This window comes from Ascaphus truei, chromosome 18, assembly GCF_040206685.1.
Source record: "Ascaphus truei isolate aAscTru1 chromosome 18, aAscTru1.hap1, whole genome shotgun sequence".
Lineage (NCBI taxonomy): Eukaryota > Metazoa > Chordata > Amphibia > Anura > Ascaphidae > Ascaphus > Ascaphus truei.
Genome location: NC_134500.1, coordinates 4,818,832 through 4,837,361, shown reverse-complemented (window position 1 = coordinate 4,837,361; position 18,530 = coordinate 4,818,832). Strand labels below are relative to the sequence as shown.

The window sequence follows — 18,530 nt, the reverse complement described above, 5'->3', positions numbered from 1 at the left end:
TGCATCTATCCGTGGACACTCGCTGCATTACACCATAACATCTGGATTATTGCTTGTAAGGGTCCCTGGGAAATATCCACTTCCCATCAAAGGCTTGATCTATCTCTGTCATACTTTGAACATCGCCGTGTTTAATGCAGTCATGTTTGAAGTGATGCTCTTCAATTCGTTTTTTTCCCCTCTTCGGTTGTTTTTGTCCACTTTCCTAAAAACACATCAGATACAGTATTTTTGACCCTTTGTGTCGCAGGAATATTTAACCCAGTTGCTGCCAGAGGGCCCTGCAAAGCAATGGGTTAACAAAAAGCGTTAACCCCATGGTAATGTGGGAGGGAGGATTGAGGTCACGTTGCACTAAACAGCAACACTCGGCTGAAACGGTGTTTCAGTATCACCATGAAGGTCCCTTCAAACCTCCTCATTGTTACAGCTTTGTTCATTCCCTGAAGCACATCGTGGGATGTTGGCGCTTCCGTAAATGTGATCTTAACACGTTCAAAGATATCCGTTTATTCCTTCCCCTGACAGCGTAGATATTAAATGCAAGAAGGCCCTAAATCCAGGAGTGATGAAAGCATGATGCCGTATATTGCGTCCAATCTGGTGGTGACGGCCACGGACTGGATTTCCAGTTAATGTCAGATTGGGGATATTATCCGGCGTCAATAATGATATAGGTATAGCGCATTCAATCTCAGGTCATTTTGCCAAAGTGGTAAATAAATACAGGACAGGTGGTGACCACACAACTGAAATACCACCAAATAAGAGGTTTGTTTTTGACAGCCGTGATTCCCAACTGAGGGTTCGGGAACCCCTAGGGATTTGTGAAGGGTCATCTAGGGGTTCACCCCAAAAAGGAGTAATAGCAGATCCACAGCTGTATAGCAGGTTCCTGAACCCGTGTGGGGACTGCACACTTTGTAAGATCCCAAACTGCAACTTAGCGTGGGTATTGTCACTTACAGCAGGAGCGTCCAAAGTGGCTTTGCATTCACAGCAGCAATGCATTGTGACTTTGGAAGACACCCGCAGTGATTGACAACTGTACCACCCATGCGGTCTGCACACACGGAGGGGCAGTTTGGGCATTTCCCCATATACTGTCTGGGATCGGTCACACAGTTTTCTTAGCGATAGTCTGAGTAGGCGGAAATAAGACCGATTAAATAGGGCATCGCAGAACAAATATTATTCAGCAGGGGCTGCACAACGTAGAAAAGGTCAGGAACGCTGCTCTAGAGGTAGCGTTACCACTCATATTAACAACAGGCTTGTTAAAAGAAATATATTCTTGTGTATACATGGGAAACATGAAACCAACAATACCTGGAAAGAGCGTTTGTCTTCTTTAAAGACACTTTTTCCAAGCAGACCTGTTCAGCCCCTGATCACATTCCTGTTACTTTCATACTAGACCCGTACACTCGGAACACTGATCGCCAAACCCTCGCTAGCACCCCAAGGCGCACACACTACTCCGAGTCTCCCCTCTTGGGGCAGGAACCTCTTTCCCAAGGTCTCTTGTTGTCTTCACATACAGTATATGTACTCAGCACACAAGGTTTTTTCCTCCCTTCCACATTGTACTGCATTGCAGAATATGTCGGCGCCATACAAATAAAATTAAAAAATAGATAACATTGCGGTCCTGAAAGAAAGCGTCTGAGAAATCCATTATAAAATGTTGATAATTCCCATCTCCTATCTTTATATTTCACATTTAAACAGTAATATGTGGTGCCCGCTCTCAATGAGGTTTTAAATTCAGTTTATTTTCCATTCCCCCACTGATACAGGAGAGTTCTCTACATTATACCCCACTATGCTTCGCACTGGCTGGATTTCCACCGCCTCGCCGTGAAACCAGAATTCCCCCTGCTCACATTTTAGCGCTCTCATCTTAATGCCGTTTTCAGCACTGCTCTACAGACCAGCGTTTTCTAACTAAAGACGGTTATTGATGTACTGCTGTTTTAGTGCAGCAGCAGAATCAATAAACTACAACATACAACTGTTTGTCAGGTTTTTTTCCCCCCTTTAAACATTATGGGAAATTCCTTCCTGCGTTAAATTGCAGTATATATTCACACACTAAACCCTGCAGGAAAAATAAGCGTATAACAGACTGGTAGAACTAATGTTTTGCTCCCCTCTACTGGCCATAAGGCAGTAATGCAACCCTTGGGGGTAAAAATAAAGAAATAAAACTCATGCATCCAGTGCTGCAGAAATCAGGTCCGAGTTTTAAAGGTGTACAAACATTATTTACGATGATTGACATCCCCAATTGTCTGACGTCAATTTTTTTTAATGGATAACCGGAGGAAGCCGTAATGAGAGTTGGCGGTCATGTTTGGAAATGGTGCGGTTACTGCACGCATATCCATTCCAGTAAGAGCGATGACCCCCGCAGTGGGTATAAATCTCCCTCCTAGCATTGACAGAGTAAGAACATACCCAGGTTCCTTTTACTAATCTATTATCATTCCTTGGCATCCCTTGCATTTTATTAGTGGGATGTTAAGATGTTAGCCAGAGCCTTGGGAACTAAATGACCTGCCAACATAATGCACACAGTCTTATCGTGGTTATTAACAGCATTCAAAATGCAAAGACACAAGACAAGCAATGACAGGAGGAGACAGTATTTGGGCTAATTTGGACTCCAGAGAGCTCTGCGGGAACAGTGGCACAGACTCGTCTCATTTTATAATGTACAGACAGTCACACTTTTCACATAATTGTAAGGGATGATATCAAAGGTGGCAAATAAGCACTTTTATACGAATAAGCACTGCTCTATACAGTCAAAATACTAGCAATGCATTTATTTGTGACACGGTTTGGGGACTTTAAAAAAGCACAATAAATTTACTAAGGAAAATAATGTATTTAAAAAAACAAAAACAAAAAAACACATGTAACACACACACACACACACACACACACACACACACACACACACACACACACACACACACCTTCAAAAAGCCAACATTTAAACTGTGTATGTTTATATTATTATATACACATTTACACTTAATCCAGGTGTTCTCAACTCCAGTCGAAGACCGAGCCACCTGTGCTGAAGCAGGGATATGCTGAAAACGTGACCTGATGAAGGGTGTGGGGGTAAGCTCTTGAGGACTGGAGTACCTCGGTTTTAACCATAAACTTTTTCCAAGACAAACTCCTGTTCTAAAATACGCATTCATACAGAAATGTGTTAAAAAAATAAATAAATAATTGAAGGAATATTTTACCTTGGAAACACCAAGTATCCTCCGCGAGGACCATCTCTGCACGAAGATCATGCAATAGAGGGAAAAGATCAAATATTTTGAAGCAAAATAAGCAAATACCAAAAATACACAAAGCTTTAAAGCAGCATCATTCTGTTCAGTGGGCGGTCAGTGGGCCTCAGCGCCCGGTCAGTGGGCGGTCAGTGGGCCTCAGCGCCCGGTCAGTGGGCGGTCAGTGGGCCTCAGCGCCCGGTCAGTGGGCGGTCAGTGGGCCTCAGCGGGCGGTCAGTGGGCCTCAGCGCCCGGTCAGTGGGCCTCAGCGGGCGGTCAGTGGGCCTCAGCGCCCGGTCAGTGGGCCTCAGCGCCCGGTCAGTGGGCCTCAGCGCCCGGTCAGTGGGCCTCAGCGCCCGGTCAGTGGGCCTCAGCGCCCGGTCAGTGGGCCTCAGCGCCCGGTCAGTGGGCCTCAGCGCCCGGTCAGTGGGCCTCAGCGCCCGGTCAGTGGGCCTCAGCGCCCGGTCAGTGGGCCTCAGCGCCCGGTCAGTGGGCCTCAGCGCCCGGTCAGTGGGCCTCAGCGCCCGGTCAGTGGGCCTCAGCGCCCGGTCAGTGGGCCTCAGCGCCCGGTCAGTGGGCCTCAGCGCCCGGTCAGTGAGCGGAGTATTCTGTATAAAACATTTGCACAATATCAGACAGAGGCTGGAACAGAACCCATAGAAGCTTCTGTTTTCTAGGTCAACCCCGTAACTACTGGGCTGATGTCCCCCAACTCAGATAGTTCCATTTCTTCACTGCTACTATTTCATGGAAGGTGAAACCACAGAAGTACAGGCTGGTGGGATACAGAACCAAATCTCACACCTTGTACTGTGCACACACTGCAGCAAATCAGCTCCATGTCCTAAATAAAACACTTACATTTGTTTTGGGGTCTCTCTGACGGATGGACAGACTAATGTCTGTCACAATCACTCCCATATCCTGCTCCAAGCTGTTCGGATCTTGCAGCCTAAACACTCTTTCTGCAGTCCTATAAAAGGGAGAACAAAAAAAAAAACTCGAGTATCCACATTTCACAAAGGCCAGAATCTGCCAAATTCAGGCTGATGCATTGCAGCACTATACACAAGTTGTACGTACAATGAATTGTGTAATGTGAACTTGCTTGGACTATGAAAATGACGCGTTATAAAAAAGGTGAATGTAAACTGTAACACACACTTATGTCTGATAAGCCATTAACCCCCAAGAGAAGTCGGTATTAAACATGGCAGAAAAATCGTATTATATCAGAAGAACCTACTTATTGAGTTCCAGATCTTGAAGTACTAAAACAGCGGAGCCCATGAAGTCATCGGTTGTCAAGTCTCGATCATACACCTGAGAGAGTAAAAATAAAATACATGAGTAAATAAATACATATCACGCATTAAAGCTGCAGTTGAGGTGCCTTTTAATTGTTTTTTTTAAATATATTCAATATGTGCATCAATACAATCTGCACACTGACAAGTGATTAGAGCTAAGTTGCCGATCGATCAGCAAAGATTTGGCTCAGGGGTTTACTAAAACCACTGTCAGTGCCGCAGAAGAGAACCCAAAGATGCAAAGTTCTGTGGGGAAGATCATGTGACCAGGCAGTCACTAGATACAATTGGTGCACTGGTATAGAGAAGGCAAAATGGGTGTACCAGAGACCGTTTCAGAAGAGAAAGGGGATGCGACTTTGTAAATGGTTGCTATAGAAATGCTTGTTACATTATAATACATTAAAAAGGCCTTTAAAAAAAAAAAGTGTTACAAGTATTTTATCAGCACAGAACGGATTAAAAAAAATATATATATCACATATAGGATATTGTTTGAACTGCAGCTTTAAAGACTAAAATGTGCTAAAATACTGTATGTTTAAAAAAAAAAAAAAAACACAACCTGCCACGCAGAAATTGCGCTTTTAATGATAATGTCTGACCCGCTGTTGATGAACAGTGAAGATATACACGGAGGAGATGATCACGGCCTCTGTCTTTGTTTTCTTTCCAAATACCCAACATGTCTTGTGGTTAAACTGCCAACTACAAAATCACCGGGACCACTTCTGTATAATAAATTACCTTGATGTGCAATTTTTGATCGAGACTCTGGATCGGTAACACGAGGGTCTCATCCCATACTGGGTTTAGGTTCTTGTATATGACTTTACTTTTGTACAAGGTCTTCTTGCCGAGTTTGAACTTGACATAGGGGTCACTGGTACCTGAGGAAGGATTGCAAATATTTTAACAAATGTACCAAACACTCATATCACTGTCTCAAAAGTGGCAGGAAGGTGGCATTGGGTGCTCAGTAAGATGTATATTGGTGCTTGTGCTGGTAGGTTTATCCGTACTAGGAAAGCTTCCACAATATACCCGGCTAAGTGTACATGCCGACATGCAAATGAAGCCGGCATACTGTAGCAAGCAAGACTTCAACCTCAAATATACAGTAGGACACCGAAAAGCAATGGCTTGACCCTGGGTTTGACGGCATTCAGGAAGAGGGTGGTAAGAATCACCGTTGGGTTTAACAAGAGAGATTATTCAAACCTCAAATCTGGCTGCGTACAACTGCTGGACTCTCCAGTGAAGCAGCACCGCAAGAACTGGAACACGGGCGTGAAAAGATTAAACGGGATATTGTTGGCCTTCGTGAAGTAAGAAGAAGAAAAAAAAAGAAAAAATGAAAAATGAAGGCCTGATTGAGCTCAAAAGCAGACACCTATTATATTACAGAGGTATAGACAATGGAAGAATCAGTGGAGACGGCTTCATCGTTAAGAGCTGGAGAAACAACATCCGGGAGTATGGAAGTTCATCAGAAAGAGCAGCAAGAACCATCATTCACTTGGCTGTATGATTTCAATGCAGATTGGCGCCCAGTAAAAGGATGGGGGCTTCAGTTGGCAAGTATGGCTACAGTAACAGTAATTAATGTGGGGACAGATTGATAGAATCTACAGAATTATACATCATTAATTCCTGCTTTAAGAAGAATCAAAATAGAAAGTGGACTCAATGGAATAAAGAATTAAATGGACTACTGTATCCAAGCATACAAGATTGGAGACTGTAGTCCTTAACAGTTTTGACACAAAATAGTGAACACCGACTTTTGTGCTGCAAAATAAAAATAAAAAACCTGGAAAGTAGAAGACGGATTGAGAAGACCAAAAACAAACATCAAGAAAAAAATGCAGAGAATTGCCACACGAGCTGCAATCACTTCAGTGTGCTCTAAATGCAAGGACACTCAAAATAAGATTAAAAAAACAAAAAAAAAAACAGGAAAAGAAAATATCGGATAAAGGAGTTACTGAGGAAACAAAAAGAAATTAACCAATCCCAAAATGCAAGAATTGAATATGCAGGGCTGGGTAAGACAAGCCGCAAAATGTAAAACCGAATAAATACGTAAGAACATTTTACTGGGATATGGTGAAGAAGACAACTGAAGAGAACAAAAGATTAAAAAAACGAAGCAGCGACTCATGATTCAGAAGAGCAAATCGTCCAACTCAAACAACACAATGGATTACAGAGAGTGGAGGACTTCTACATGGAATTATATGAGAACACTGGGCATAATCCAGCAGAGGAGTGAAAAGAACCCAGCAATGCATCCTCCCAGAAGTGGCAAAGGCAAGAAAAGCCATAAAATGGGAAGGCCTTTGGAAAAGATAGAATTACAACTGATATCTTGATAGAAGCTGGGGAAGGAGGAGAGCAAATTCTTGCAAAACTCTTTACACGCTGCTTGAAGAACAGGAAAATGTCAGAACAAGGAAGCAAGTCTATAGTAATCCTCGTCCACAAGAATTGGGACAAAAAACTTGAACTACAGACCAGTCTGTCGACTCCCAATTATTTACAAAATGTTAATGAAGATACTCACTAATTGGCAGCAACAGACCCTGGATTTTGCTCAGACTAGAGGACGTGTGCTCTCGCAGTGGATAACACACAAATGGACCACATCCAAATTTGTACGAGTAGTAATTTAACTTTAGTAATGAATAAGATTTACCATTCGCCATTCCGGTGGGATTCTTAGATTACAAAAAGCATTCAATACCATCTACACCTCAGTGGTTTTAAATGTATTACGAAGACCGCGTTGAAGAAGGAACATTTACAAGAATCAACCATTATATTACATGCAAGATAAGGATAAGCAAAGGCGTACGACAGAGACACAGCGTCACCAAAGCATTGCCAGCAACGCTTGGAGAATCATTTAATTTTAAGATATTGAATTGGGATGGTTTGCAAATGCAAAAGTGGAGCTATAAAACACACACACGAAATGCCATAGGACCTCACTATTGCACTTAAAATAAATCACCTTGAAAATAAGCCATAAGGAAATAATACATTTGGTTTTTGCTGAGAAAGATAACGCCTTTTTGGCATTCTTTATACACACAGAAAACTTTTCTATGTACCAGTAATGCAAAAGACAAGCTTTCAAGTTGCAGAAGAATAGAAGACCCCCTTCACTGTGCAACCTTTTATTTTTCATGAGAGCTAGATTTTAACCATCATTCCGATAGAAAAACAGTGGGGAAAAACTATAATAAAAAAAAGAGGCCTTTAATTAAATGAGATTGCCACTCTGGGATCAGGACGTCATGCCTGTCAGCTTACTCTCCAAATAAACATCTCAGAAGTAGGCCTTCTGTGGTGTCATTTTCTCACAGGCAGTGGATGCTGGGTAATCCCTAGGCATCTCGACAGCTACATAAATGTTCACACTGTTTGACGGGTGAATGGCGGCAGTTGCGTGAAAGAAAATATTAATGTCTGGAATTAATGAAGAAAAAAAAAGAAGAAAAAAAAAGGGGGGGGTGGGGAGAGACGGTTTACAAAGCAAAAAAACGGGGAAAAGTGTCAGGTTAGCGCAGCATTAATTGTTGGAGAAAATAATTGAATACACGGAGGCTTTGTATCTGAGCATATTGTCTTACTGTCAGCGATTGTAACATCTCAACTAGTCTGGCTCAGTAAAGAGTCAGCTGGGTAAGGCTGCAGCGGCCGCTTGGAGATCATACAATTGACAGGACAGCTTAAAGCCCCAGTAACACCTACGTGTTCAAAAATACGTACAAGCATGTCTGCACGTTAATATACACGCACAGCCGAGCCGATTGAGCATTTCTGGAAGAGTGATCTTCAGGTTCCCAACTTTTGTTTACGGAAATAGAACGTCGCTTTGTGGAGGCGCCCAACCCCATCTTTAATAAAAATGAGAGCGGTACATTTTGTACTTAACTATCCACTGAATGAAAAGTGCATTTTTTTCCACCCCAAAATGTGGGATTTTTGCTTCCATATACAACAAACTTACAACACACTTACAACACACTTACAACACACTTACAACACACTTACAACACACTTACAACACACTTACAACACACTTACAACACACTTACAACAAACTTACAACAAACTTGCTAGTCCTCCAGTCAGAGAAAAAATAAATTTACAAACCTCTGCAGTCCTATCGGCCAGCGTGACGCGGGAGCTTTAAACTGCTGCAAACCGAGATACCGGTACCCCCTTCGGAGGCAACTATTTTTGGAACTAGGGGTCCCCGGAGCTGAAAGTAACGGGGTTCATTTACAGAAACCTCCTGCCTCAATCTTGTATTTTAAATTTTAAAAAAATGGATTTCTCCTTTCGAGGGAACATGGCAGGCCTCTCTTAAATGGTCTGGGTCTCAAACCCGGTCACCCCAACGGTTTAGTATCACTCCCCAATCCCACACACTTACCAGAAATCCCCTCAGATCTACAAGTCTAAAAAAAAAATGAAATCCGCATAACATCCCAAATGGCTCCTCCATCGGACATCTTGTGATATTATTTGGGATTAATGGTACGACCCGCACTGGTGGCTGAGGGGACCTCTGTAAACCATTGTCCGTCACATTCAAAATCCAACATTAAGAGAACACCAAGGAAGAGGTTTTCCCAACAAAAAAACCACAATACTTTACATATTTTTACCATTACGCGTTTCCTCCTGTATTAGATGAAGGATCATTTTTATGTTTGCGCCGTTTGCTGAAACAGACCAAGCATTATTATTCCCATGTGCCAATAATACAAGGTGTACTTTTGAAGTGGTACTAATTGCAGAGGTGGGTTATTCTATATGTAGTAAGGTAAGTGGCCACGGTGATTCCTTTGTTGCATGGGATTATTATAAAAGCAGGTCAGGAATATGGGCCGTGGCAAACAGCGAGAAAACACCGGGCTGAGCTTTTTACTCTGATACCCCAGTAATGGATCAGCATTAAGGCGCTGAATAGCAAAGTCCTCATGCAGAGATCAACGCAATTAATTTAGTTCCACTATGAAATGAATGCTTCATTTCTTCAGCACTTCACCACCCGCTGCAGTGGCCACGGTCACAGGGAAGTGACGCAGACCGGCGGGTAAGGACAAATTAATGTAGATGGCGCTTTATTTGATCTGGGGGAAGTAAACCGGAGTCAGTACCAAGAAAAGCAGATTTGCTGGGGAATTAGCAACTGTAATAAGCCATTTGTTTGATTCTTACCTACAAAAGTAAACATTAAGATTTGTTTCGTAGTTGTGTGCGGTACAGTATTTATGCAAAATTAACCAGGCAAGCCAATGTAAACAGGTATCGTTGAAGGAAGAAAAAAAATAAATGCATGTTTAATTAAAAACCTTCCTAATGACCCAAAAGAGGAATATGTAATTGCACAGTTTGTCAAACTCGTAGATCTCCAAGTTTATTCCTTGTGCGCAACCAACTAACCAGGAATTCAAGATCTCTCTAATTAGCACTTAGTGAAAATGAGAGCTCCGTTAACTGGTTAATTAAGACAACTTGCTCAGGTATGGGCTGCCCTGAAAACCTGTGTGTTGCTCCGAGTGAGAAATTGTTCAAAGTCAGGCACAATAAATACATTGGATAAAAATAAAGAGACCGTAACAGTAGGAAAATAGTACAGTATAATACTGCCACCTAGAATCAGAATGCAGCATTCGTCAAAATATTGAAACATTGGATAGAGAGGAGAATATTGATCGAATCGATTATATCTTAAACTAGAACTTGAATTGCTCATAACCTTTCCCTTATAACACAATTCCTCTGCCTTTATTCCACACAGTATATACCTTGGGTCAGGAAATGTTTAAAAAGGAAGTTTATATTGGCACGCAGCAGCCCTCACAAGACGATTTCATTTAGCCAGCCCCAAAAAATAAAATGCCCGGTTTTCTTTCCCAAGCTGTAAATAGCACCATGTGCGATGTCCGAGAGGAATACAGCTTGGGATCCAAAATAAATGCAGTCCGACATTACCCAAATGGCTAAAAGAACAAAATCTGATATACTGCAAGTAACACAAATGCTCGATTCGTCAGCTAGTAACTAGGCAATAATGGCATATTATAGGCTAAATTTAGACTTTTTTCATAAATAATAGACACTTTTGTATAGTTAAATAGATTTTTTTAATTAAAATAAAATGGTAAATACATGAAACCACCTCCATATACGCTTACACTGCAGATATCTATATCACACAATGCCACCCCTCTGTGTACACACACACACACACACACACACACACGAGCTCTAGACACAACAGCAGCTCTACACACACACACACACACACACAAAGCAGCTCTACACACACACAAACTGCTGCTACACACACGCTACACCCATAAACACTGCTGCTGACACTGACACACACACACTGGAGCTCTATACACACACACACACACACACACACAAGCTCTATACACACACAAACTCCTGCTACACATACAACAGCACAACACACACACACAATGCAGCCACAATAAAAAATGCAGCCACTTACTAAACTTTGCACTCCCCCCCCCACCTCTACACACAACACAGCACAACACAGCACCTCTACACACCACACACACACACAGCACCGCTACACACACATGCTACACCCATAAACACTGCTGCTGACACACACACACACACACAGCACCTCTACACAGATATACAACAGCACAGCACACACAAACTGCAGCCACAAAGAAACTGCAGACAGCCACTTACTTCTTTGCAGACTCCCCCACCCTTCCCCTCCCTCCCCCACCCTTCCCCTCCCTTCCCCACCCTTCCCCACCCTCCCCCCCCCTTCCCCTCCCTCCCCCTCCCCCTCCCTCCCTCCCCCCTCCCCCTCCCTCCCTCCCCCCTCCCCCTCCTCCCCCCCCCTTCCCCCTCCCTCCCTCCCCCTCCCTCCCCCCCCCTTCCCCCTCCCTCCCCCCCCCTTCCCTCCCCCCCCTCTCCCCCTCCCTCCCCCCCCCTTCCCCTCCCTCCCCCCCCCTTCCCCTCCCTCCCCCCCCCTTCCCCTCCCTCCCCCTCCCTCCCCCCCCCTTCCCCTCCCTCCCCCCCCCTTCCCCTCCCTCCCCCCCCCTTCCCCTCCCTCCCCCTCCCTCCCCCCCCCTTCCCCTCCCTCCCCCCCCTCCCCCTCCCTCCCCCTCCCTCCCCCCCTCCCCCCCCCTTCCCCCCCAAATTCTACTGAATCTGCTCAGAAAATCTCAGTCAGCTCGGGAGGGGGAGGAGTCAAACCGTGCGTGGCTGATACGTCCTGACCAATCCCCTGCCCTGTCTCAGAGCTGTTACTTCAATCAGACGAATCCCCTGCCCTGTCTCAGCTGTTCTGAAAGCTGATTGGCTGGAAATAAACACATTGAAAACTACACATTCTGCTGCTTAAATTCCGGGCATTACTGATTGGATAATGCCCGGAATTTTAACCAACCAGAGAGCAGGGTTTTCAATAATACCCTGAATTTTACTGCTTTAACCTATAATAGTAATAATCCCCTCAGAACAGGGCATTACTGCCAGTAATGCCCTGTTCTTTGGGGATTATTACTTAATTAATAGGTATTTCACAGCATATGCAGCTTGGGAGTGGGGTACGGCGAGAACGCCCTGGGAGCGGGGTATGCTGAGAGCGCCTGGGAGCGGGGTACGGTGAGATTTGGAAGCCATCTTGGGCACTCTACCAGCGAGTTCTTTGTTATATCACTTATTTATCTATTCTTCATTTGGTAAACCTCATTAACCATCTGATTTTTTTGTTCTATCCTTTTACTGTTCTTTTGTTATCACACAAAGTGATCATATACATATAATCTGCACACTAACAAGTGATTAGCTAAGCTGCAGATCGATCCGGTCTCCTGTAATCAATCACTTGCACAGGGCTATTTTATTCAGTTCTTGCACAGCATTGTGGGCAATGTAGTCCTGGAATATGATTGACTGGGCAGTTACTAGATACAATTGGTGCACCACTAGAGAGAGGGCGGGGCTCAAGAGCCAGAGCCTATCAGAAGGGGAAGGGGGCTGTCACTTTGGAAATGCTTCCTACATTAGAAACATTAAAAGGGTCTTTAAAACATATTTTTTTAAATGCTACAAGTATTTTCTCACAGTACAGAACTGATTAATTAAAAAAAAAAAACACATAGGATATTGCTTGAACTGCTGCTTTAAAAACATGCATCTACTGATTTAGGGAAAGAACACACACGCACACACACACACGCACACACACGCACACACACACACACACAGCTGTGTGTAAATTGTCTGACAAGTGACTTACCTGTAGTGCAGAAAAAGCAAATATAATAAAACCTGCTATATACACATTTCTGTTCCCCAAGGAAGGCCCCGTTAGGCACAGACAGGTGTGTACAGGTCTTTGCAGAACTTTAGATTCCCACAAGATGGTGCTATTTCCTCCATTAATTCGATGTATGCATCGAATGGTTACATGGTGTTTGATGTCAACATTTTGTAATTTAGCCACGTTATCCAAAACATCATCAAAGACAAGGAAAAATTGTGTGATTTAATTTGTACCGAAGCACTTTAATGCATCAAAACTAAAAGCTTCCCAATTTGTTCATAATCTCAACTCCAGTGCACTTGTCACTTTGTGGCGTGCGTGTACTCAAATTATTCTTAAATGTGTCCTGACCACTCTTAGTTTTTTTTTCTACATTAGCAGTGCCCATAGACATCAGTAGGGAACGCTGATTCAAGTCAGCACTTTGCCATTAAAATGCAAGGTTGACCCAGAACCCCCAAACCTCGCCTCTCCGAGGCCCTCCAGGTGACATCTGTCGGAGTTACAAGAACCCAATGTATATCTTGTGTCTAGTTTTGTTACATTGGCATTCTTTCATCTTTTAAATCAATTCGGCTACACTAAAAGCCAAAATTGAGATGAAAGAATGGATATAGTAGTGGCTTCAAATAGGAATATACAAATGTTAGTGTCCACTCCTTGTGATCTCCGATAAGTCCCTACCTACGGCACCTGCATACCTGCGGCACCTGCATACCTGCGGCACCTGCATACCTGCGGCACCTGCATACCTGCGGCACCTGCATACCTGCGGCACCTGCATACCTGCGGCACCTGCATACCTGCGGCACCTGCATACCTGCGGCACCTGCAAACCTGCAAACCTGCGGCACCTGCAAACCTGCGGCACCTGCAAACCTGCGCCACCTGCATACCTGCGCCACCTGCATACCTGCGCCACCTGCATACCTGCGCCACCTGCATACCTGCGCCACCTGCATACCTGCGCCACCTGCATACCTGCGCCACCTGCATACCTGCGCCACCTGCATACCTGCGCCACCTGCATACCTGCGCCACCTGCATACCTGCGCCACCTGGATTAGAATGAAACCTATCCAGGGCAAATACTCTTGGTTCCAGAACATGGTCTGTGCATTGCAGTGTCACGTAAAGAAAAAAACAAACATTATGGCTCCACCATATGTTGCTGGCTCCTACAAAGGGTTAAAAAGGCACCTCTTCATTAATTCACCGCAGAGTATACAGTGTACGTCCTTCAAGGCTTCAATTTCTTGTAACTTATTACATACAGCGCCCTCTTGTGGAATGAACAGAAAATGCAAGCTTGGAACGCAGCTAAACTGCATAGAGAATATAACCTGAGGGGTTCATTTTTTTTTTTTTAACCTTTTTTTGTTAAGGAACCTTATAATTAAATTATGAAATTCTGCTGAACCCCAACGCTCTCGCGTCGGAGATCAGATACACTGTAAATTCTTCTGTATTTGGTACAATTGTCACATGACGTACAATATCTTTGCATCGTGCAATTCACGCCATGCAGAGTGTCCTTCGGAGGCATCACTTGCTCAGAAGTGCCTCGGTATACAAAGGTGTATGTTTAATAACAAGCACAGAATGCCGCACACAAAACAGGACAAATAAGAAAAAAAAAGAATGAACGTGCATCGCCTGCCAAAAACAGAACTGGAAGTTTGTGCAAACCTTTGATATATTGAATACAGGACTGAATTGGGGGGAAAGAATTTATATCTCATTATGCAATATAAATATAGTATGCCTTTGTAATTAGGTATAACTATACTGTGCACAGACACCCTGCTCTCTACACTCACACCTCCACTCCAATTCCTGACTGATTAACCCTTTTTGCATTGCGATACTACACGAACCATCTGTCAAAACATCAATTTACATGTCCTTGTTACTTTGTGCATCACTCATTTACACCTGTACTGTATACATGCACACGGAATTGAATAATGACATGCTATTTGTATCAAACCTGCCTGAAGGAATATTTGTGGCCCTGAGAGCTTGAATTCTCTTCTAAACCACGCGCTAGCTATTAAAAGAGGTATCACTTCAACCTTTCTTGAGAATAAATAAAGGACATCAGCTATTTTCATTGACTCAGGTAAAACAATTTGTAAATAATTATATACTTTATGCAAAGAAGCTACAATTGGGTCTAGAGAATTTTTGCAGAATTCGACTGACAAGACACCTGGTAAATCCCCAGAACCAGAAGACAGATTTTTAACGGAGTCGACTATTGTTTTTTTCTAGCTTTATTTTTTTTTTTTAAAGGTTAATTGACGGAACATGAATGCTAAGAAAATGTTGAATTTCTAGGTTGGTGCATTATAACTCAGGCAGGTCAAGTTTGGAATAGAAAACTCCATAGACTTGATTAATTCCATTATGATCTGTATGTAATATGCCGCCAGTAAGATCTTTGCGCTTGTGAGCGTTTCCCCCATTCAAATACAACAAAAAGAAAAAGGACTGATACAAAAGTTTGCAGCAAGAACGCATAGGAGCTAAAAAAGTCGATGGGTATTACACATTCGATTCATATATTTGTTTTTTTTAAATTAAATCAAACTTTAAAAAAAAAATGTCAGCGCAGCGGGGCACGAATTTGCCACTTTACAAGAGAGCCATTCTGAGCAATTTAAGTAATGTCGCTAGAACTTTTGGCGCCCAAAAGTTCGAACTAAACATCAGCGTGAATCTGGGCTGGTTCACACATACCGCGCAGGCCCGTCAGAGAGAACACGGACTACTGTACATGGTAATCTCCAAATCAAAAAGGGGGAGATAATATCCAACCATCATTTTGTGATTGGTGGCGCTTTGATTTTGTGTTTCCTTCCCCCCTCCCCCCACTGAAACCTGTTGGGGATATTGAATCTTGCAGAAGGCAGCTGGGCGTCACTACCTGAGCGGTCTCGGATGACCAGGTTCCGGCCTTCTTTTAAGTGGATGGTCAGGAGATAAGACAGGAGGCTGGGAAGATTGCTCACGCTGTCGCAGCTGAGCAGGTCCGAGAGACCCTGCAAGGAGGACAAAGGGGAGGAAACAGGTAACGCATCACACAAAGCGCATCCATTCTCCAATAGTTCTTTTTCTTCGGTTGGCATGTGATGAGCGCAATTGGGAATTATACTCAGAGGGGGAACAGGATTACAGCAAGGAACCCCTCAAAACAAGCTAAAGTCATTGCTTCTATTATATGTGTACATTGTTTTATCAAAAGGTCCTCTAGGCTGGATATGCATAAAGGTTCTGAAGGACCATTTAATCCATCTCGTGTGAAACGTTCCTGATCGATAACCCCGGTGTGTACACCAATCCCATCCTCGGGAGGTGAGAAAGTACTCACAGTATCTATCCATGTATTACTTATAGGGTGCAAGATATTTTGATTCATACAGTAGTCCTTCTCTACGCGAGCATCTCTATTCTACACGGCAGAAACAGGCAAGAGTCCTCGGGAGTATGTCTGGGTATGTATGAAATGCGTCGGACAGGGATACAATGAAACAGTGCAAGCTACTTACAGACTGCTGGGAGGATATTGACGAGTTCAAGTCAATGCTGCCTGGAAGATCCTGTCACAGAGGAGTTCAAGAAAAAAAAATTAGTTTCCGACATTTTAAGAAAGAGAAAATGCACTAAAAGCAGACATTTTATTAGGCTTCATTGAAGGTTTATAGCTTTTAGATTTTGCATTTATATAAAGTCACACAGGATTAATAACAATACATATGTGGTGTACGAGTCCTTTCCAAACCGCATAAACCGGCTCCTCAAAAGTCCCAACTTTAAGCATCATTGTAACGCTTCTTAAAAAATAGAAGATTATGTACATAGCGATATTTTGCCGCCCCTTCAGCAGGTTCAGGACCTAGCGTTGGCGTGAAACTTTGTATCTGTCACATATATTTGTTGCTGCAAACAAGCAAGGTCATTTCCCAATGAGTGCACGCGGCCTGAGTCTCCCTCTGACAGGGGTCCTAGCTGCAGTCCTCAAGTACCCCCAGCAGGTTAGGTTTTAAGGATATCGCTGCTTCAGCATAGGTGGCTCAGCCCACGACCTGTGCCAGTCCCAACCCACCTGTGCTGAAGCAAAGATCTTGAAAACCTGACCTGTTGGGACACACTGCTCTAAGTGGCCGACCACTCGGGTAACATGGCAGAGGGCATGGCAACACGGCGTCAAATGATGCCGCGGGGTCACGTGGTGTCACATGACCCCGCGGCGTCATTTGATGCTGGCACAAAGGTAATGGGGGGGGCGCAAGCACTGGGGGAGAGCAGGCAGAGGGGCGCAGCACCAAATGTTTGCGCACCTCTGCTTTACAGGATCCTCTAGCAGCAAAAAAAGGGGCAACATTTTCTACTGAACCCCCTCACCAACAAGAAACGAGGTGGAATGGCAGGTACAAAGTCATCCTCACCTACTGTAACAGCAAGGGGAAAACTGCAGCGCAACAGGACAGGAGACGGGTGACTTGCACAGACCAATTTCCATCTCCAGGCTGGTTTAAACAAATCATAAAGTGACAGTTTGGCACCCGCGATTCCAGCAAACACCCTGCGAGTCTGCAGAATAAGCAGCAAACCACTCGCACTCCAAGCAAGTCGCGAATCTATCACCACAAGTCACACGGAAACGCCACGCAAATGAAATAATAATAATAATAAATCATCATCAACAACATTTATGTAGCACTTTCCTCCCAAATGGGACTCAAAGCGCATCACCATTACAAAAAGGGAAAGCAGAAGAACACATTAAGGTTATAAGAGAGACCAAACACAAGGAAAGATACAATATGCGATGGGACTGGAGCATTAAATGCTGGACACGTTTGAGGTTGAATAATTAGATGCTTGGGTAAAACAGATAGGCCACGAGTCTGTGTTTAATAGAATCCCAGAGAGGGGGCATCTTCAACTGTACGAGGCAGATAATTCCAGAGAGTGGGAGCAGCGTGGCTAAAAGCTCGGCCCCAAAAGGAAGTCCGGGAGATTCTGGGAACTGTTAGGAGTCCTTCACCTACTCCTCATCATGGCAACGTCAAATATTGTCGCCTTGCCATGGCAATATGACACCTCTGGCGCCACGTTTTCATGGTAACAGGACACCATAATGACAGGACGCCGAGGAGATGCCACAGGTAAGAGGCCCCGCGCATGTGCCTGCACAGAGCCCTGCGAACATCCCAGCCATCCCTGGGTGTGGTGGTGTGAGGCGAGGGGTTGTATTCGAACATGAGCAATAGTATCCATTGCGGTCCCCACATTTTTATTGTAGTAATGATCAAGAGCACTGGGACCCACACAGGCACGCTATGTCAGAGAAATCCAGGTTTGCCATCAGGTCCTGGGGTGTCAGACCCCTCAATGGCCGATAACCTGGTCACCTCCATGGGAGACGACGGGCTGTGATCGAGAACAAAATGGAGTGGTGGTCTCATCAGACAACTGGTTCTATTGTTAGGTCGGAGATGTCTAAACTGGTCATGAAAACAAGATCAAGTGTGTGTCCACTTCTCAGGGTAGCAGAGCAAACAAGTTGTG

At 44.0% G+C, this 18,530-nt stretch overlaps 1 protein-coding gene across 4 annotated transcripts in view; it reads right to left on the bottom strand.

Annotated features, from left to right (window-relative positions):
* The window catches only part of MCTP2 (multiple C2 and transmembrane domain containing 2), a 98,217-nt gene that overhangs the window by 53,921 nt on the left and 25,766 nt on the right, over positions 1-18,530 (bottom strand). For 3 of the 4 annotated variants that reach the window (XM_075575245.1, XM_075575247.1, XM_075575246.1), the window contains exons 3-8: positions 16,505-16,555; positions 15,883-15,997; positions 5,354-5,496; positions 4,543-4,619; positions 4,158-4,269; positions 3,267-3,302 (exon numbers count right to left, since the gene is read on the bottom strand). In XM_075575245.1, the coding sequence (XP_075431360.1) occupies positions 3,267-3,302; positions 4,158-4,269; positions 4,543-4,619; positions 5,354-5,496; positions 15,883-15,997; positions 16,505-16,555 (534 nt within the window). The remainder of the gene's footprint in view (positions 1-3,266; positions 3,303-4,157; positions 4,270-4,542; positions 4,620-5,353; positions 5,497-15,882; positions 15,998-16,504; positions 16,556-18,530) is intronic. The other variant, XM_075575248.1, reaches the window with a different exon arrangement.